This window comes from Anolis sagrei, chromosome 1 (assembly GCF_037176765.1).
Source record: "Anolis sagrei isolate rAnoSag1 chromosome 1, rAnoSag1.mat, whole genome shotgun sequence".
Taxonomy (NCBI): domain Eukaryota; kingdom Metazoa; phylum Chordata; class Lepidosauria; order Squamata; family Dactyloidae; genus Anolis; species Anolis sagrei.
In genome coordinates, this window is record NC_090021.1 from 197,649,489 (window position 1) to 197,670,617 (window position 21,129).

The following is a 21,129-nucleotide window of genomic DNA, read 5'->3' on the forward strand; positions in this document are numbered from 1 at the left end:
AAGAGGAAGAACTCATCACAGGAAGACTGGCACAGTCATGGAAGCCATGGCCCTGAGTTTGCAAGACCTGAGCAGGACTGTTAGTAAAAGGGCATCTTATTAACAGGGCTGCCATGAAGCAAAGCTGATTTGACAGCACATAATAACAACTCCAAATGTATTTTCTCCAAGCTGTGCATAGCACAGCATGTCGTCTGGGCTCTGTATGACCCGATAACATTGAATACAAAACTACTGCATCAGTCAGGAAGGTGGATTTGCATGTCGAAGCATATTTACGGGATACTGATTCCAGGTGCATTTTTGCATGGGTGAACATTTTTGTGCAATGGCAAATCCTATTGAATTGGCCAGATTCACTGCAAAAAGGGCATATGCATCCCTACCTGGGGTTTCTAGTGGTCATTTGCCACCATTATCTTTATTTATAGCCTGCTTTCTCCCCCAAGATTGACCCAGATAGAAATGTGTGTAGGAGGGTCATGTTTTAGCCTAGTTGGTCCAGTCAGTTGTATGTGTACCTCACATTAAAAGAAAGAGTTTTAAAATATTGTGCACCTTCGAATCTCTTCCTACTTATGGCAACCCTACTGCTAGTCTATGACTGGGATTTCTTGGCAAGATTTGTTCAGAGGGAGTTTGCCATGTCCATCCTCTGAGGCTGAGAGAATGTGACTTGCCCAAGGTTCACACAGGCCCTTCCACACTGCCCTATTTCCCACTATCTGATCCCAGATTATCTTCTTATCCCAGGTTATATGGCAGTGTGGACTCATAATCCAGTTTAGAGAAGATGAGTCTTCTGGCGGCACTAGGCACTCTCAGCACTTTCCTCCAACACCACAGTTCAAAAGCATCTCTCTTCCTTCGCTCAGCCTTCCCTAAGGTCCAGCTCTCACATCTGTAGGTGACTATGGGGGATACCATTGCTTTAACTATGTGGATCTTCGTTGTCAGTGTGATGTCTCTACTCTTCACTATTTTGTCGAGATTGGTCATACACATATTGATTTACCATACACATAAAAAAGCATTAAAATCACTTATCTTGATGTTAAAATCCTCTTTTTAAAACTGTCTCAACAACCATATTGAATTTGGTTGGCATACTAAGAGTTCCTATTGCTGCCTCATTGCACAATCCCGAAGGCTGGGTCCAGGGGCGGCTCAACCCATTATGCAAAGTAAGCCTTTGCGGTATAGTTGATTTTGCCTGGGGGCGCTCTTGAGGGAAAATAGACCTTGACATATGCGAGTTGTAGTTACTGGGATGTATAGTTCACCTAAAATCAAAGAGCATTCTGAACTCCACCAATGATGGAACTGAACCAAATATGGCACACAGAACTTCCATGACGAACAGAAAATATATATCAGTGATTGGTTTGGGGGGGTGGGGGCAAAATACTGTTTGCTTACCATTGAAAATTACCTAGGGCCGTCTCTGGCTGGGTCCCACAGTTTTCATCATCCTTCTAAAGGACAAGAGGGAGGGGGGCTAACCTGATCTCATTAGGTAGGGAGTTCCATAGCGGAGGGGCAATCACTGAGAAGGCCCTGTCTCTCGTCCCCTGTGATGGTGGTGGGACTGAGAGCAGGGCCTCGCCAGAAGACCTTAATCTCCATGGTGGTTCATAGGGGGAGTTATCAGAGTCCACACTACTATATATCCCAGTTCAAAGCAGATACTGTGGGATTTTCTGCCTCGATATTCTGGGTTATGTGGCTGTTTGGAAGGTCCCAGAGACCCTTGAACAGTCCTGGCTGGGTGCTATGGAATAGTGGCAGGCAGGGCCATAGCCAGAAAAATTTTTTGGGAGGGGTTGAAATTTTCGGGGGGGGGGGGGTTGAAATTTTCATGGGGGGGGGGGGTTGAAACCTGCCTCCTAGCTCATGCTGAAGCAAAGAGCAAAGCAGGGGGCTGAGCAGCCTTCCATAGCCTGCAGCTCCGCCCCTGTCAACCACCTCCACCAAGTCTGGCCTCCTTCATGAGAACATTCAACACACACACCCAACTTGGTTGCTTCACTACATTGGCTATTGTTGCAAGTAATGACAGTGTGAATAAATTGTCAATATTTCCCTGAGAATAGTGCTTGCAGTTCTGGAGGGACTCTTAATTTTTTGCATCTCATGGATTTAGCATAGGGATTTGATTAACCAGTTAAAATTCATGAGTAAACCAGGTTTTTAAAAAAATCTGAAACATTTCGGGGGGGGGGGTTGAACCCCTACCCCCTCCCCCCTTGCTACAGGCCTGGTGGCAGGTCTTTCTTTCCCCTTCTGTGCCCAAGAGTGCTGGTGCCATGACACCCAACTGCCCAATCCCTCAGCATTGGGCCCTGGCAGTGCAAGTGTTGTCAAGCTGCAGTGAGTGTCCAGACTCTAGTGGGGATGCAGCCTGGAGGCAGAGGGGAGAAGGGGCAGAGTCTGAGGAGGGCTCCTTTCCCTTTCCTTCCCAAGGCTGATCCCACTGTGAGACCTACCTGGGCGCCTAGATAGCTGCCCCTCTCCCTCCCTCTCTGGGTCTCTCTCTCCTTCTGTGCCTCTCTGCCCGCCCTCCTGAAGCGCCGCCTCCCTCCTCCTGGCCGCACGTGGGGCCGGCTCAGCCGGGCGAAGGCAGAGATAGAGAGAGAGAGAGAGATTGAGATTGAGAGAGAGAGAGCGAGGGAGAAGGGATCCCCGCTTGCTTGCCTGCCCGCTTGCCTGCCTGCCTGCCTGCTTGCCTTCCTGCCTTCCTTCCCCTGCTTCTGTCCTCGGGGGCCATGGCGACCCCGGTGCCCGGCTGGCAGAGCAGCGCCCGCGGGCGGGTAGCCCAAGGGGGCCCTTCCAGCATCAGCAGCAGTGCCCGCCGCCTGGGCGAGGTCGCCTTCTCCGCCTGGGTGTCCCCCGCCGCCCCTCTCCACCTCCGCAGCGAGGACAGGTGAGACCCCCCCCCCCCAACTGGGGTCGGGCAGGGCCAGGGCGCCGGGCGGAGGGGAGGGCTCTCCTGGTGCGGAGAAAGGGAGGGCGGGCCGCCTGGTCTACTCGGGAGAAGGAAGGCCCTTTGGATTGACACTGGCTCCAAGGCTAGGGGGTGGGAGATGTAGTTTGGCCGGGCACCAGCACTCCTTGGGCTAAACTCTTGGGGAAGACTGACCTATGGGGCATCTTCTGCACTGCACAATTCATGCGGTCTTCTTAACACGGCTTTGATTGCCCTGGCATCATGGGAGTTGTAGTTCGACAAGGTCTTTCGCCTTCCTTTGACATCAGGGGGGTTGTAGTTCGACAAGGGCTTTCCCCTTTCTTTGACATCATGGGGGTTGTGCTTCGACAAGAGCTTTCCCCTCCCTTTGAAATCATGGGAGTTGTAGCTCAAAAAGGTCTTTCCCCTTTCTTTGGAGTCATGGGAGTGGTAGTTCGACAAGATCTTTCCCTTTCCTTTGAAATCATGGGAGTTGTCGCTCAAAAAGGTCTTTCCCCTTCCTTTGGAGTCATGGGAGTGGTAGTTCGACAAGATCTTTCCCTTTCTACAATTATAGGAGTTGTAGTTGTCGAACTACAACTCTCATGATTCCAAAGGAAAAGGAACAATCTTGTTGAAGATTTTTCCCTTTTCTTTGGAATCATGAGAGTTGTAGTTCGACAGGGTCTTTCCCCTTCCTTTGGAATCATGGAAGTTGTAGTTCGACAAGGGCTTTCCCTTCCTTTGGAATCATGGGAGTTGTCGTTCAACAAGCTCTTTCCCTTTCCTTTGGAATCATGGGAGTTGTAGTTCAACAAGGTCTTTTCCTTTCCTTTGGAATCATGGGAGTTGTCATTCAACAAGGTCTTTCCCTTTCCTTTGATATCATGGGAGTTGTAGTTTGACAAGGTCTTTCCCTTTCCTTTGGAATCATGGGAGTTGTAGTTCGACAAGGTCTGCCCACCAAAGCCAAACTCCTAGCATTTCATAGCATTGAGCTGGGAGGGAGGGGGTGGGGTTCAAACGGCATTCATTCTACAGTAGATGCAGCCTTGCTTGGTGCAGGCACTTCTTCCCTATATAGCACAGGCATGGGCAAATTTTGGCCCTGCAGGTGTTTTGGAATTCAACTCCCATAATTCTTAACAGCCTGCTGGAGTTTGCCCATGCCTGCTAGAGCAGCTGGAAGTGTGGTGCTTTGCAACCTTGGAAGCCAGAATACAAATCCTTGCTCAGTCATGGAATCTCACTGGCTTTGGGCAAGTCATACTGTCTCAGCCTCGGGGGGGGGGGCATGGCAAAAAAAAACCCCTCTGAACAAATCTTGCCAAGAACACCCCTTGATAGGGTCACCTTAGGATGTAAAAATATGTGTAGGATAGGGATTTGAAAACCTATATGTTCTAGTATGCACTTGAATGATGATTAGCCCTTGTTCATGAATAGGTAAAGCTTTCCCTGTGACATTAAGTCTAGTTGAGTCCGACTCTGGAGGGTGGTGCTCACCTCCATTTGTAAGCTGAAGAGTTAGCGTTGTCCATAGACACCTCCAAGGTCATGTGGCCAGCATGACTGCATGGGGCACCGTTATCTTCCCTCCGGAGTGGTACCTACTCATCTACTCACATTTGCAGGTTTTCAAACTGCTAGGTTAATAGAAGCTGAGGCTAACAGTGGGAGCTCAGCCCGCTCCCCAAATTTAAACCGCTGACCTTTTGGTCAACAAGTTCAGCAGCTCAGCAGCTTAACCTGCTGCACTACCAGGGACTCCTTAAGTTGTAAAAATATGTGAAGGATAGGAATGTGAAAACCTATATGTTCCAATGTGCATTGGAATGGCGATCAGTCCTGGTTCATGAATGCCTAGCTCTAATTTACTGATAAGGTTGTATTCAGCACTTTGCCTCCAGCCCCGGCCCTTTAGTTTGCTTTTTGCACAAGCCTATGTCCTGCCCTCTCTAAACCAATTATGTCCACCATATTCCTGGTTGCTGGTTGTTGAGGTTGGTTTGATACACTTTTATATCTTGCTATTTTCAGTTATTTTAATTAGATTGTTTATGTTATATTATATGTTGTTATGTTTATAGCTGGTAAATTTTGCTGTATATTAGGCTTCATCCCCATGTAAGCCACCCCAAATCCCTTTGAAGAGATGGTGGGTGGCAGGGTATAAAAATAAGGTTGTTGTTGTTGTTGTTGTTGTTGTTGTTGTTGTTGTTGTTATTATTATTATTATTTGTCGCTGGTTCAGATCCGGGAAGCAGGGTGAGCTCCCACTGTTAGCCCCAGCTTCTGCCAACCTAGCAGTTCAAAAACATGCAAATGTGAGTAGATCAGTAGGTACTTCTGTGGAAAGGTAACGGCGCTCCATGCAGTCCTGCCAGCCACATGACCTTGGAGGTGTCTACGGACAATGCTGGCTCTTCGGCTTAGATGAGCACCAATCCCAGAGTCGGACATGACTAGACTTAATGTCAGAGAAAAACTTTACCTTTATCTATGACAACCGCAGGGAGTGAGAAGGGAGTGAGACCCTGTGTGTGTCCTGCAAGGTCCCAACCAGGTAAGCCCTTGGGCATGTGTCTTGTTTTGCCTTTGAGGTAGATGCTGAAAGTCATCTGAAAAAAAGATGCTGGTGCCCTGAGCAACTGGGAGGAAACTGCAAAAAAAAAAAAAAAAAAAAAAAAGTAGAATTATTTTTTAACAAGACGAAAGTGCCAAAAATCTCTCTCTCTTAAAAACCCAATCAATATTTAATCATTGCATATTTAATCCCTGAATTTATCTCGGGGAAAGAAAGGCATCCCAAAATGACTCTCAAGTAGTCACTGGGACTTCATATGAATGGAGATTTCATATGAATGGAGGCTATTGACTCAGCCCCTGGGGTTCTTTCAAGAGGTCTATGGTAGGACATTACTTTGGAATTTGCCCCAAATGTGGACAAATTCAACATAAAGGAGAAAACAATGAAAATGAACAAAATCTGGCCACCAGTTTTTTTAAAAAAAATCTAAAATCAAGACAGTAAAGAAAGAACAACACTAAAAAAGGGGAAATTCCAAAATTCAATCAGAGCTAGCTAATCAACTCCTAACAAAGGCTTCCCCCAGGCAGGAAGCTACCAAACTTTGATGCCGCAAGGCCATTCAATGCTAATCAGGGTGGGCAATTGCAACATTTACACTTGCCTCAAGCAGACAAGAGTTCTTTCTCCCACCCTGGACATTCTATAGATATATAAACCCCACTTGCCTAGTTTCCAATATACCTCACAATCTCTGAGGATGCGTGCCATAGATGCAGGTGAAATGTCAGGAGAAAATGCTTCTCGAACATGGCCATACAGCTTGGAAAACTTACAACAACCCAGTGATTCTGGCCATGAAAGCCTTCGACAATACCGTGATTGATGGAGTTGCCTCCCTTTCCCCCTTCCTCCGAATCCCTCCAAGCCATCACTTTGTGTGATTTTCGACATTATTTCCAAGGTATCTTTTTTGAGAGGGGAGGGCATGTACATTCTTTCCTCCTGACAACCTTTTTACACCAGCGAGGCAGGAAGAGTTATCGCTGACTCTTGCCTAGGGAATAAAGAGAGGCAATTTAGGTTTCCATTTACCATGACAAAAGCACTTTCTGACAAGGAAGGATAGACAGAAGTTGTAAATGACAGAGATCTTTCTTAGAGTGAATTAGACATTTTTGTTTCAAAGAGAGGCATCATGTCTGCTTGATCCTGCTTAATCTCATCCTGGAATCAGCCTTGATTCAAAGTAGCCTGCTTTATCAAGAAATAGTGGTGGTGCAGTGTGTTAAACCGCTGAGCTGCTAAACTTGCCGACCGAAAGGTCGCTGGTTCAAATCTGGGGAGCGGGGTCAGCTCCTGCTGTTAGCCCCAGCTTCTGCCAACCTAGCAGTTTGAAAACATGCAAGTGTGAGTAGGTCAATAGGTACTGCTCCGGTGGGAAGGTAACGGCGTTTTAGGCAATCATGCCGGCCACACAACTTTGGAGGCATCTACGGACAACGCTGGCTCTCTGGCTTAGAAATGGAGATGAGCACCAACCACCAGAGTTGGAATCGACTGGACTTCATGTCAGGGGAAAACCTTACCCTGAAAGCACCAGATTGTGCCTCATCTTGGAAGCTAAGTAGGGCCAGTCCTGGTTAGTACTTGGATGAGACAGCTGAGGAATGCCAGGTTATGTAAGCTATATTTCAGAGTAAGGAACTGACATAAATACTTCTGTGTGTTTAATACCAATATATTCCTGAATATATATATTTTCAGGGGAAGCTCTTCGTTGTTGTGTGTCTTCCAAGTCATATCTGACTCATGGCAACCCTAAGGTAAACAGAGTTTTCTTGGCAAGGTTTGCTCAAATGGAGTTTGGTTTCACCTTCCTCGGAGGCAGAGAGAGTGTGACGTGCCCAAATTCACTCAAAGGGAGCCCCAGTGGTGTTATAGGTTAAACCCTTGTGCCACGGGGGTGTTATGGGTTAAACCCTTGTTATCTGAAGACCTAAAGGTCAGCAGTTTGAATCCACATGACAGGGTGAGCTCCCATCTGTCAGCTCCAGCTTCCCATGTGGGGACATGAGAGAAACCTTCCCACAGGATGGTAACACATCTGGGCATCCCCTGGGTAACATCCTTACAGACGGCCAAGTCTCTCACACCAAAAGCATTATATTGCCAATTTGCTTCTGACACAATAAAAAAAAATCTCAAGGGGTTTCGATGGTGCCACAGGGATTCAAACTCTGGTCTCCAGAATCCAGTGTTCCACACTATTGGTTACTAATACATTACTATAAACTGTTTTGTTTCTAGAAAGACACTCTGGCTATTTCTGATTTTGAATATGCCTTTATAGGAAATACAACACGGTTAGAATATCAGTTTGGCATAGTAGAGTATTGGATTTAGACCCCTTCCACACTGCCCTATATCCCAGGATCTGATCCCAGATTATCTGTCAGTGGAGACTCATATAATCCAGTTCAAAGCATCTACACTGTAGAATTAATGCAGTTTGGCATCACTTTAATGGCCACGGCTCATAGAATTATAGAATCACAGAGTTGGAAGAGACCTCATGGGCCATCCAGTCCAACCCCCTTCCAAGAAGCAGGAATATTGCATTCAAAGCACCCCTGACAGATGGCCATCCAGACTCAGTGCCGTGGCATCATGGGAGTTAGTTTAAGTCTCCTTTGCCAAAAAGTGCTGGTGCTTCACCAAACTATACATCCCAGGATTCCATAATATTAATTCTTGTTGTGTGCTTTCAAGTTGTTTCTTTCTTACGGTGACACAAAGGTGAACCTTTCACAGAGTTTTCTTGGCAAAATTTGTTCAAGAGGGTTTGCCTTTGATGTCATCTGGGGCAGAGGGAGTGTAACTTTCTGAGTAAGTTTCCATGGCCCATCAGGGGTTGAAGCCCATTGCTCAAAGCCCTGTGTCATGCTGGCATTCTATCTCCATAATTGCATGTTTGTGAGAAAAAAACACAGTACCATCCCCATAGCTATTGCTATTTTTACTATAGAAAGTTAATTTTCCATTACAAAGGAATTATTCCCATGGATCAAGTAATGTAAGTGACAGTGCAGGTTTTGAAAGGGCAAAAAAACCCTCTTCTTCAGACAGAATGAAACAATCCTTGCTAGGTAGCTTAGGCCCCTTCTACATATAAAATCCAGATTATCTGCTTTGAACTGAGTTATACGGTAGTGTAGGAGCCCCCAGTGGTGCAGCAGGTTAAACTGCTGAGCTGCTGAACTTGCTGACCAAATCTACAAAGTGGGGTGAGCTCCTGTCGTTAGTCCCAGCTTCGCACAACCTAGCAGTTCGAAAACCTTCAAAATGTGAGTAGATCAATAGGTACCGCTTCTGTGTGTTGGTAACGGCGCTCCATGCAGTCATGCTGGCCACATGACCTTGGAGGTGTCTAGGGACAATGCCAGCTCTTCGGCATAGAAATGGAGATGAGCACCACCACCCATAGTTGGACACGACTAGACTTAATGTCAAGGGAAAACCGTTACCTTTACTCATATAATCCAGTTCAAAGCCGTTAATGTAGTTTATCTGCTTACATTATTTGGATTATGTGGCAGTGTAGAAGGGGCTTTGGATTTTTTTTAAAAAAATGTGTCTCAACATTGTACTTTTCTGCATGTATATTGAAATCTCTTGCATGTAGACAATTCTAAGAACTTTATGTTATCTTTCTACCATGTAGGAGGAAAAAGTCAGAACTTGACATACTAGAAATCCCATCCATACCAAATCCTTTCCCAGAGCTTTGCTGCTCTCAGTTTACATCTGTTTTGTCAGCCAGCCTGCTGCCTAAGGCCGTTCCCAGGATAAAACAGGTAAGCCAGCCTCTCTCATGTTTAACAGTTGGACTCAGAAAGAAAAGGGTTGTGTCCCCCACCTCAAATCCTGCAGAAAATGCTTAACCCACTTAAAATCTTCCATGAGTCCTAATCCATTACTAACGGAATGCTTTGCTTGCTCATTCGCTGTGGCAATTAGATGTTTCAGACTACACAATGATAACTGTAGCTGTCTATTGACTATTCTTCCTATTGGTGCTTGGTGAGCTTTATCCTTAACTTGATGTCAACCTCTTTGGCTTCCTTTCCCAAAACAAATCTTAGATTCTTTTTTTGACAGAGTTATTTTTCATGCTTTGGCCAGTCTCCACCTTTCATACCTTTTTCTCTCTAACACCTCGATCATATGTTTATGCATATGGGCTACTATATTGGAAATATGAAGCTGTCTTGTACTGAACAGGATGATTTGCGTGTCTGTACTGATTACTCTGGTTGGCAGTGGCAGCAGGGACTCAGTGGGAGGTCTTTTACGCTCCAGATTTCTGGCCCTGTTTCAGAAAATGACTGTCTAGCCTTCCCCTCATGGCCTCCTTCAGATGCTTTGGACTGCAACCTCTGTGTCACTTGACAACTCATCCTGATGGGAATTGTAGTCTAAAAGGGATAGCAAATCTAAAGCCTGTACAGATCTCGAGTCCTTGGGAAATTCCCTATTCCTGATCCAAAGCGTACCTTTTCAGAGAAGATGTGCAAATTTATTATTTAGAGCACTTATTTAGACATTTTTTTTACCCCAAACTTCAGTACAAAAAGGCTTCCAGAGCAGTCTACAAATAGTTAATTTGGCAGTTCCTTGACATGAAAAGGGGAATAGGAGTTGTATGAGGTCTAGTAGACATCAGCTACTCTCTCTGCCAGAGGCTGTATCAGTGGCAGGTGTCATGGAGAGAGGGCCTCTCACCAGCTGGTAGATTCCAGGGAGAGTGGAACTGAGTCTGGTTGCTCTTCTCTCCCTTAGATGCCACAGAAGTGGCAGGTGGCATGGAGATAGGGCATCTCACCAGGTGGTAGGATCCAGGCAGAGTAGGATTGTGTCTGGTTGCTCTTCTCCCCTTCAGATGTCATAGCAATGGCAGTGGCATGGAGAGAGGGTATTTTACCGTCTGGTGGCATCCAAGCAGAATGTGATTGTAGATGGTTGCTCTTCTCTCTCTTTAGATGCTCATCATCATCATCATCTTATTACAAAAAAAATTAAAGTTAACATAATAATAAATACAAATACATAAATAAGACATACTTACACTAATAAACATAATTACACAAAAACATGCATCCTAAAACAGTAAATTACTAGAATTTAAAAAGTGCCTAACATCAATGATAATTTAGGTACAAGCTGTAGTAGTTGAAGCAGCCATAAAGTGCACCGACCTTCTCTCTGAATGCTAAGGTACATAAGAGTGTTTTCCGATGTTTTTTTTGAAGGAGAGGAGGGTGGGGAGCATTTTTATTTCTTTAGAAAGGGTGTTCCAGAGGCAGAGAATGATCATGGAGAAGGCCCCCTCTCTCATTCCCACCAACCGCACTTGTACCGGGGGTAGGACCAAAAGCAGGATGTGCTTCGCTAATCTCAGTGCGCGAGGTGGTCTGTATAAGGAGATGCGGTTGGACAAATAGGCTGGACCTGAAACTGTACATAGCAGTTGGCGTAGATACTCTGGGTTGCATCCGGGAAGGCTATAAGCAACATTTTCAGACAATAAACCACTCTTGTTCTCTTTTCCTCTAGCAACCACTGCTATTTTAATGGCATCACAGCCTGGAGATGTCCTACAGCCAAAACAAGTAGAGAAATTAGATTTCTCCTTTGTGAATTTGTTTAATCTCCTTTTAAAGTCCTCCAGGCTAGTTGCCATCATCATCACATCCTGTAAAAGCTTATTCCATAGATCGGGAAGGAGGGAGACTGGTGGCAGGAGCCAGTTTTCTTCTCCAAAATTGAAGGTACTGCCAGATACTGTTGACATCCATCCTGAGAATGTCAGGAAGTCTACTTCTGTTTTTCATTTCCAGGTTTTTCTCCCCTTTTGAGGGTGGCTGATTTTGGTTCTGGTTTTGGGGGGTCAGAAAGGATGCTTAGATGGAAAATACTCTGTTTTGAAGTATCTCTTTTGCCTTATATTTAATTTTGACTAAAATGGCCACACTGCCCGCTGCAGTATTAACATGTGTAAGTTGAGCTGTATATCATTACTCAAGTGAAATTGACATTGTAAAGTTAAAAATAATAAATGCAATAATATTTGTGTAAAGTGGTGAGACAATATGGTAGTGAATTAACTCTCCCTTCACATAAATGAGGCAAACACAGTGTAGCCTTTAGCAGATGTTTCCAGATACTATAAAATGGATAGAGAAATACTATCAAATCCAGCATATGTAAGTTGAAAGTTGCCAGAAATAAAGTAAGATATTTGCTTTGTGTTGTTGAAAGCTTTCATGGGCGAAATCACTAGCTTGCTGTGAGTTTTCCGGGCTGTATGGCCATGTCCCAAAAGCATTCTCTCCTGATGTTTCACACACATCTATGGCAGGAATCCTCACTGGTTGTGAGGATGCAACCCAGTGATTTCAGCCATGAAGGCCTTCAACAACACAACGTAAATATTTTACCCTGCATCGTGGGAAGGGCTCTGTTGTAAATCATATCATCAAGTCAGTGGTTCTCAACCTGTGGGTCCCCAAATGTTTTGGCCTTCAACTCCCAGAAATCCTAACAGCTGGTAAGCTGGCTGGGATTTTGGAAGCTGTAGGCCAAAACACCTGGGGACCCACAGGCTGAGAACCACTGTTCTAAGTGTTTAGAAAGGGGGAAGACAACGTGGTCTAAAGTCCTTAGAGCTGTAGCGCAATGCTATGTAGAATACTCTGCACGCGTATTCAGTTGCTCAATGCAGTTTGATTCCCAGCTGTTCTGTGCAGCTTGATTGCATAAAAATTGCAGCCCTGCAAAGCAACCCTGTGGATATTTCCACGGTAGCATTGAATTACATATGTGTAGGATTGCAGTGCATACTGCATAGGGTTTAATTACAGCATGACTTCATAATTCATAATGAGCCTCAGTATAACAAGCGGTTCCAGGTGTGCTGATAGAGCGAGCTGCATTGTGTGAGCAGAGGCCTCCACAGAAACAGCTAAAGACTCGTATGACAAAATTTGATACCTTTATTAGGTCAGCCCAAAGGCATAACATATACTTACTTTCAAATTTTGCAAGTTTCTTCATCATTCAAGGATGCTAAAAAAACATGCAAGATAAGAAAAGCGACAGTGATGAGATCACAAGCCTACATCTTGTTTGAGAATTTTGCTTCAGGTGGACTTGAGAGGAGTTGATGTTGTGTGTGCAGTCAAAAGTTGAAAAAAAGTCCATACTGGCTAAGCATTGGTTATGAAAAATTTTGAATTACTTCAAAATAGTTAACATGGATGGCCAAGAAAGTACCACCCTTGCTTTCCGCTTGCTCAAATATACATCAAGTTTCTTTCATGCAGAAAAATATTTAAAATATTGTATAAAATTAACCCCAGGATTTGTGTATAAAGTGTATATGAGAATTACACAAATATATGTATAAGTCGAGTAATTTTATTCAAAAAATTGATCCAGAAACCCCGAGTCAATTTATTTATGGGTGAGTGAAAGTACTACACAGTGATACCTTGAGTTAAGAGTTTAATTCATCCCATGACTGAGCTCTTAACTCAAACCACTTTTATCTCAAAACAAATCTTCCCATTGAAATGCATTGAAATGCTATTAATCCGTTCTGGTCCCCCAAAACCCCCCTCCCACCATTTTTGTTATGTGTTTTTAAATAAAAAATGTATTTTATAAATAAAAATAATGTATAAATGCAAATTCACATAGAACAATAACAAAAGAAAAATCAAATTTAAAATGGTAGAAGCACAATGTTGTGGCAAGGAAACACAAAGCACAAAGTGAAGAGGCAGAAGCATCATTTTCTTCATACTGTACCCATTCCAGCTTCCCTCCCTCTCTTGATCTCTCTCCTGCTCTCTCATCATGAAGTCAAAAAAATACCAGGAATAAAAACCATACAAAACAAAATTCCTCAAAGCAGACAAGAGCAAAGCGGATAGCAACCTCCCAAAGAAGATAAGAGCATGAGGCATGGAGGCTGCTCCCTTGAAGCCTTAAAGCCCTGTACTCTCGTGCTAGTGCTCCCACATGCACTAACACTCCACAGGTGCTAGCTCTCAACTCAAAATGCTGCACTTATGTCAAAGCAAAACCTGGGCCGAGCGATGGTTCTTAACTCAAAACACTCTTCAATTGAGATGCTCTTAAGCCAAGGTTCCACTGTGCTTTAACTCTTATCAAAAAGGGAAACATCTGTTTCTCTAAGTGGAGTGGCAAAAGGCAGGAGCTGAGTCCATCCCAGGAGAATCGAAACAGTGATCCTAATGCCGCAACCCCTTAATACAGTTCCTCATTTGTGGTGACCCCCAACCATAAAATTATTTTGTTGCTACTTCATAACTGTAATTTTGCTACTGTTATGAATTGTAATGAAAATATCTGATATGCAGGATGTATTTTCATTCCCTGGACCAAATTTGGCACACATACTCAATACGCCCAAATTTGAGTACTAGTGGGGTTGTGGGGGATTGATTTTGTCATTTGGGAGTTGTGATTGCTGGGATTTTTATTTAACCTACAATCAAAGAGCATTCTGAACTCCACTAATGATGGAATTGAACCAGAATTCCCATGACCAACAGAAAATACTGGAAGGGTTTGGTGGGCATTGACCTTGAGTTTTGGAGTTGTAGTTCACCTACATCCAGAGAGCACTGTGGACTCAAATAATGATGGATCAGGACCAAACTTGGCACAAACACTCAATATGCCCAAATGTGAACACTGGTGGAGTTTGGAGGGAAAAGACCTTGACATTTGGGAGTTGTAGTTGCTGAGATTTATAGTTCACCTACCATCAAAAAACATTCTGAACCACCCAACAATAGAATTGTGCCAAACTTCCCACAGAGAACCCCCATGTTTTCTGATGGTCTTTGGTGATCCCTCTGACACCCCCTCATGACTCCCTCAGGGGTCCTGACCCCCAGGTTGAGAAACCCTGATCTAAAAGAAGAACCAACCACCTCTATTCTCTCTGCTGAAGTGCCACTTCTGGTCCTTATGAATACCTGGGTGAGAAAATGGTGGTGTGGATTTTGGAGTTTCCTCTCAAAGGAATGTAGAAGGGGTAGTCAATGTTTCTTTAAGGTTCTCCGGAGATGGACTTGTCTCTTGTCTATAGTCATTCTACACAGAGAAGGGGATCGTTCCTTTTTTGATAAGAGTTAATTTTGTTCCTTAATTTTTTTAAAAAAATCTCATTCTCTGAGTATAGTGGTGAAAGGCCTTTCTGAATGCTTGGACATGAAAATTGTAGCTGCAATTAGTAGATGCTGTAGGCCCCTTCCCCTGTCTATGGAAAAGCCCTTTCCTCACAAATCTTCAATCCAAAAAGCCTGTCGAGATGAAAATTTTCACCTGTGAGTAGGACAGGATGGCGATGGGGAGGGGAGGCATTCGGTTCTTTCTTGGGAAGGAGTACTAGAAAGTGAAGTCAGGCACTGAAAAAGTCCTAAATTTTGTACCCAGCATATCTGCAAAGGTAACAGGCTTGAAAGAAGGGCCTCTCCTGAGGATCTCAGGCTTATACTGGGAGATACAGTTTGTTTGCTAGCCTGTGGACTTGAAGACTTTTAACTGGAAAAGCAGCATATTTGAAATGTTTCCATCTTCAGTGAAGCATCATTTCCCTTGTGGCACATCAAACTAAAATAATCTAGAGGGTTAGTAGAAAGAGAATGCGCAATACCATAATGAATCCCACTCTGCTTCAAGATAACCTGGGAGTGCCTTCCCCAGTTCAAGGTAAATGTATGCCTGTGGGTTTCCTTGAGCACAATTTGAAGTGCTGAAACAATCAAGGCTATTTAAAGCACAGGGACATGTTATTCTTTTGAAGCATTCCTTTCTGTACATTTATCTCATTGTAGGGCTTTAGAATTTGCAGATAATTTGATCACATTAGACCAAACAACCTCATTTCTTTTCAAAACTCATTCTGGCAATCTTCAGTAGTTAGAGAACTGGAGTGTTACCCACATGACAGTAACTTCATTGGGAGAACACATGACATAGAGGACATTTTGAAGCAGCCTGGTTGCTTTTCCCTTCCTTCAAAGATATGTAGTTAGTGTTACTGAATGAAATTTGGAGTCAATGCCAAGTGTTTGGCTTATCATGGATAGAACAGAATTGTCTGATTCTGCTCCTGGCTTTGTGGTGACAGTGTAATCCCACCTGGCATTCATTCATGTAAAGCGGTGGTTCTTGACCTATGGGTCCCCAGGTGTTTTGGCCTAGAATTCCCAGAAATCCCAGCCAGTTTACTAGCTGTTAGGATTTCTGGGAGCTGAAGGCCAAAACATCTGGAGATCCACAGGTTGAGAACCACTGATATAAAGTCACATAGTAAAGGCAGGAAAAGGTTTTCCCCTGACATGAAGTCCAGTTATGTCTGACTCTGGGGGTTGGTGCTCATCCCCATTTCTAAGCCAAAGAGCCAGTGTTGTCCGTAGACACCTCCAAGGTCATGTGGCCGGCATGACTGCATGTAGTATCGTTACCTTCCTGCCGGAGCAGTACCTATTGATCTACTCGCATTTTCATTTTTTTGAACTGCTAAATTGGCAGAAGCTGGAGTTAACAGTTGGAACTCAACCCGCTCCCCGGATTTGAACCGGTGACCTTTTGGTCAGCAAGTTCAGCAGTTCAGTGGTTTAACCTGCTGCACCACTGTGAGCTTCGTAGAGGCACATACATTCCAAGAATGGTTTAAGAAGAATTATGGGAGCAATGACAAGGATTTTCTTGCATGAGATTATTTTGTTTTTGGAAGGACTGCCAGAATAGTTAGAACAAATGGCACCTGCAACTTTGAAATTCAAAGAAGAATGGCAAATTCCAGACAACTTATCCTTAAATAACAAAAGAGGGACTTTCTTGTCTTAGAATTCAGAAGGTTCACTCCAAGCAGGTGAATTTTAGGAAAATACAGATTTTTGTCTTTGATAGAGGAAAAGATCCACTCCTTCTACCCACCCCAAACCTGGTGGAAGCCTAATTCATAAAATAAAAATGTCTTTGTCTTTTTAAAAATGCATTAGCACAGTAGAAGAATGCATTTCCATTTGGGGGAAATCCACTTATCTTTGACAAGTGATCAGTAAATGTAAGGAGTGGGTGAAAGGTTGAGTGAAGAGACACATTATTTGCTCATCTCTCTCTCTCTCTCATTTCATTTTGGAATAATGGATCAAATTGGGGAGGGGTTTCCAGAATTTGAGGGGAATTCTCCAATGGAAAGTCATGGGAGAAGTTACATGAGCAATGGGTTGACATTTGAGGAGTTCTTCAGTCAAAGAACTAATTTCCATGGCTCTCACTTTATCTAGTGCATTGTTTCTCAACGTGGGAGTCGGGACCCCTGAGGGAGTTGCGAGGGGATGTCAGAGGGGTCACCAAAGTTCATCAGAAAACACAGTATTTTTTGTTGGTCATGTGGATTCCATGTGGGAAGTTTGGCCCAATTCGATCGTTGGTGAGGTTCAGAATCTCTTTGATAGTAGGTGAACTATAAATCCCAGCAACTACAACTCCCTATTTTTCTCAAACTCCACCATTGTTCACATTTGGGCATATTGAGTATTTGTGCCAAGCTTGGTCCAGATCCATCATTGTTTGAATCCAAAGTGTTCTCTGGATGTAGATAAACTACAACTCCAAAACTCAGGGCCAATGTTAATCAAACCCTTCCAGTCCCCCCAGTCCCCCCCCCCCCCCCCCGTTGGTCGTAGGAGTTCTGTGTGCCAAGTCTGGTTCAATTCTATCGTTGGTGGAGTTCTGAGTGCTCTTTCCATGTAGAGTCGAGAATCTGTTTTTGGTGAATTTTAGAAGACCTTTCCAAGGTGCTGAAGCCCAAATAGGTTCAGCACTATGGGCAGTTGCTATTCAGGCTAAACCCCAAAATGGACCTAGGGCAAGTGTTAATGGAGCATGCTTGTAGTTCTTCTTATTCTGATGAGAGCCATGCTGTTCAGAATTGGGTTGCTCTGAGGGTATTGAGGCCAGTGGGACTTTTGAATGAGTGGTATTCAGCACTTGGCTGGAAGCTAGCTGAGCAGATTAAACACAAAATATATTGGCGTCCTGCTGCAAGGGAAGGAACTCTTATTTATTCTGATACCTCCAGCAGAGTAGAGATTGGATTGTGGAAATTTCCAAAACAAAATTGCCACTGTTTTTGTACCTAAAGCTTTCAGATAAGGAAAAATGATAAAGCAGATGACTATTTAGTCTAATGCAAAAGTGATTATATTACTATAGTCTCTGCTTGATAGTGGAAAAACACAAAGCAAGTTCATAGCAGAACATCTCTTCACTTTGGCAACATTTGAGGTATTGCTGTGGAGGTTTTTAAAAGCTTTATTACAAGGCTCTAATTTTAAAGGTAACTGCAGAAAGGAATCAATATGTCTGAACCCCAAGCTAGATCTCTTTATGGCTTTTGTTGAACTTAGAAGGAATTTCCAATCTCTCACAATCAAAGGCAATAGGTTTGAAATTAGCAAAAAAAAAAAAATCATAATAGGTCTCTCTCTGTGAGTTTTCTGGGTTGTATGGCCATGTTCCAGAAGCATTCTCTCCTGACATTTCACCCACATTTATGGTAGGCATCCTAATAGGTTGTGATGACGTTATAACCTCTGAGAATGCTTGCCATAGATGTGGGTGAAACGTCAGGAGAAACGTCTAGGACAGGGCCATATAACCAGGGAAACTCATGGCAACCCAGTGATTCAAGCCATGAAAGCTTTCAACAACACAATCATAATAGGTTTGATCACGAGCCTGGTGTGTGGTCCAGCATGATCAGAGCTATTGTATGCAACCTGTTTGCTCGGTGGAAGACTTTTTGTCATCTGCGGGTTTTTCTTATCTACTCTGTCCTCATTGCAGATGTCTCTGTTCATAAGGTGTGAAGGAAGTGTAGGATTACATCAGAAAATATTAGACAAATGCTACTCAAAGTGATGGTTCATGGACAAGTAGTGATCCATTAACCATTGCCTGCCAGTCCTTGATAAATTCCCAGTGCCTCCCATTAAATAGCTTAAGATACACTGAGTTTTGCTTCCCTCAGAAATGTTAGTTTTCTTTTCTCTCATGTTAATTCGAAGAACAAATTCCAATGCATACGAGCTGCCCATTATATACCTGATAGTGACCCCTCCTTAGTCATTGGTTTATCTATTATAATACAATTGACCTGGAAAGCATCAAGAGGGAGGAGTAACCTGATGTAAGTCCATTTGTGTCCTGATGTCACTCAATGACTACTTTTTCAGTCTTCCCTTGAGCAAAACATCTGAGCCTTGAGGGAGTCTGTTACCTGGGTTATTTCTGGCCAGCCATCTACTAAAAGGTGAACCCAGGTAACTTCCATCCAAATTCCAGGACTTTATAAGTGAGAGCAAAGCACCCAAGTTAACCTCAAGGATAGACCACTTTCCCACCCTCCAAGTTGTAGAATCTAAAGAGATAGTTCTAGAGCCCTATTCTTCATCAAAAGGGATACCAAGGTGTAGATCAGTGTTTCTCAACCTTCCTAATGGTGCAACCCCTTAATACAGTTCCTCATGTTGTGGTGACCCCAACCATAAAATTATTTTTGTTGCTACTTCATAACTGGAATTTTACTGGTGTTTTGAACGGTAATGTAAATATCTGATAAGCAGAATGCATTTTCATTCACTGAACCAAATTTGGCACAAATGCCTGATATGGCCAAATTAGAATACTGATGGGGTTGGGGCCAGGGGGGATTGGTTTTGTCATTTGGGAGCTGTAGTTAGGGATTTATACAATCAAAGAACATTCTGAACTCCACCAGTGACGGAATTGAACCAAACTTGGCACATAGAACTCCCATGACCAACAGAAAATATTGGAAGGGTTTGGTGGGCATTGAGTTTTGGAGTTGTAGTTCACCTATATTCAGAGAGCAGTGTTGACTCAAACAATGATAAATCTGGACCAAACCTGGCATGAATACTCAATGTGCCCAAATGTGAATCCTGGTGAAGTTTGTGGAAAATAGACCTTGACATTTGGGAGTTGTAGTTGCTGGGATTTATAGTTTGCCTACAATCAAAGAGCATTCAGAACCCCACCGATGATAGAATTGGGCCAAACTTCCCACACAAAACCTCCATGACCAACAGAAAGTACTGTTTTCTGATGGTTTTTGGTGACCCTTCTGACACCCCCTTGTGATCCCCCCCGAGGGGTCCTGACCCCCAAGTTGAGAAAGGCTTGTATAGATGGAAGCTATATATTACTTCACTTTTACTTGCCAAGTGAAAGTCTATTTACAGATACAAATTATCCAAGTCCCTCAGATACAGTATGGGGTGGAAGTGGGGTAGGAAAGGTTAAGGAGAAGAAATTCTTATCCGGCCCTGGGGCAACAAAGCTTGCATTGAACTGTAGGTGGGAAACTGAAGGGGTAGAGAGGACTTTTATTACCACCAACTTGGCTCTCTTCATGCATAATGCCCTGGCACTTTGCACCAGATGTAAAGAGTTCTGGTCTCTGAACATGGAGACCATCAAATAGGGCCCCTCCCTCACAACATCATTCACCACACAGATTGGGTTGGGTCCCCATGCCAGATGCAACAACAGAGATTTCTTGAAAGATTCAATGTTATGTACCTAAGAAAGGTAGGGACATCTGAATCTCAAGAGAAGTTACTTTTGGATTGCTAATGGAGCTGGAATCTTAGTATCTGTCTCTTATTGCTCTATACCTAGTCCTCCCAAGACTAATAAGGGGAGTGGCATTTGCCTCCATAGAGAATCATCAGTATTATCTTAACTTGTCTGGATGAAGAAGCTAATGAAATTTTGAAAGCTTGCATGATATATTTTGTGCTTAGGACCAAAAATTGTATAATTACATGTGGATTTTGGATTTGCATTTCTAACCCTGGATTTTGTGTCTTCCTTTGCCTGACATTGATAGGCACAAGCTCTCTGTGCCAAACCTTTCTTTGTGACAGAGGAGGTACAGCATTCAGGTTGTATTGTGATTAAGGATCAAAATGAGTACAGTGTGGCCAAAGCACAGTGCTTTTGTTTGGCCCCCCTGAAGAGTGAAGGGGCCTAATTCTACTAATAGCTTTCCATAAAAGAAAGGATAAACAGCAGAACATTAGCCAGGCGTGTTCCAGCATGTTAGTGCTCTCATATTGAGAAGTGAGTTATTAGATCTATTGCCATTTTTCCGCTGTAACTGATTAGGATTTAATTCTTCAATTTTGCCAACTAACATGACCCCGAGTTAAGTTTCCCCCTCTTCTCTATTGTTCACGCTGTTGGCCACATTCCAGCTGTCTCAAGAAAATAAAGATTGCAGGATGCAGAAGGCGTTTTGGGGCTTGCATGCTGACGGAGCTGAGAGCTGTTCCAAGAGATGCTGTATTCAAGGGCGTGCGTCGTGCACATGCAGACACTTCTCTTTTCATGAAATGTCAGTAGCAATAGTAGTGCAGTAAGTTCTATGGCATTAGAAATACTCCATTTCATTGTCAAAGCCACCGTTTCAATTGAACTTTCTGTCCTTTACACATCAAGAAATTAATGCTCTCTC

General features: G+C 43.6%; 1 protein-coding gene across 2 annotated transcripts in view; it reads left to right on the plus strand.

The window, feature by feature from the left end:
* Positions 1-2,579: 2,579 nt before the first annotated feature.
* Positions 2,580-21,129, plus strand: part of GRB14 (growth factor receptor bound protein 14) — a 59,381-nt gene continuing 40,831 nt past the window's right edge. Inside the window, exons 1-2 of one of the 2 annotated variants that reach the window (XM_060778089.2) lie at positions 2,580-2,923; positions 9,202-9,334. In XM_060778089.2, coding sequence (XP_060634072.2) covers positions 2,766-2,923; positions 9,202-9,334 — 291 coding nt within the window. In that variant the 5' untranslated portion in view covers positions 2,580-2,765. Of the gene's footprint in view, positions 2,924-7,241; positions 7,304-9,201; positions 9,335-21,129 lie in introns of those variants that run through there. The other variant, XM_060778098.2, reaches the window with a different exon arrangement.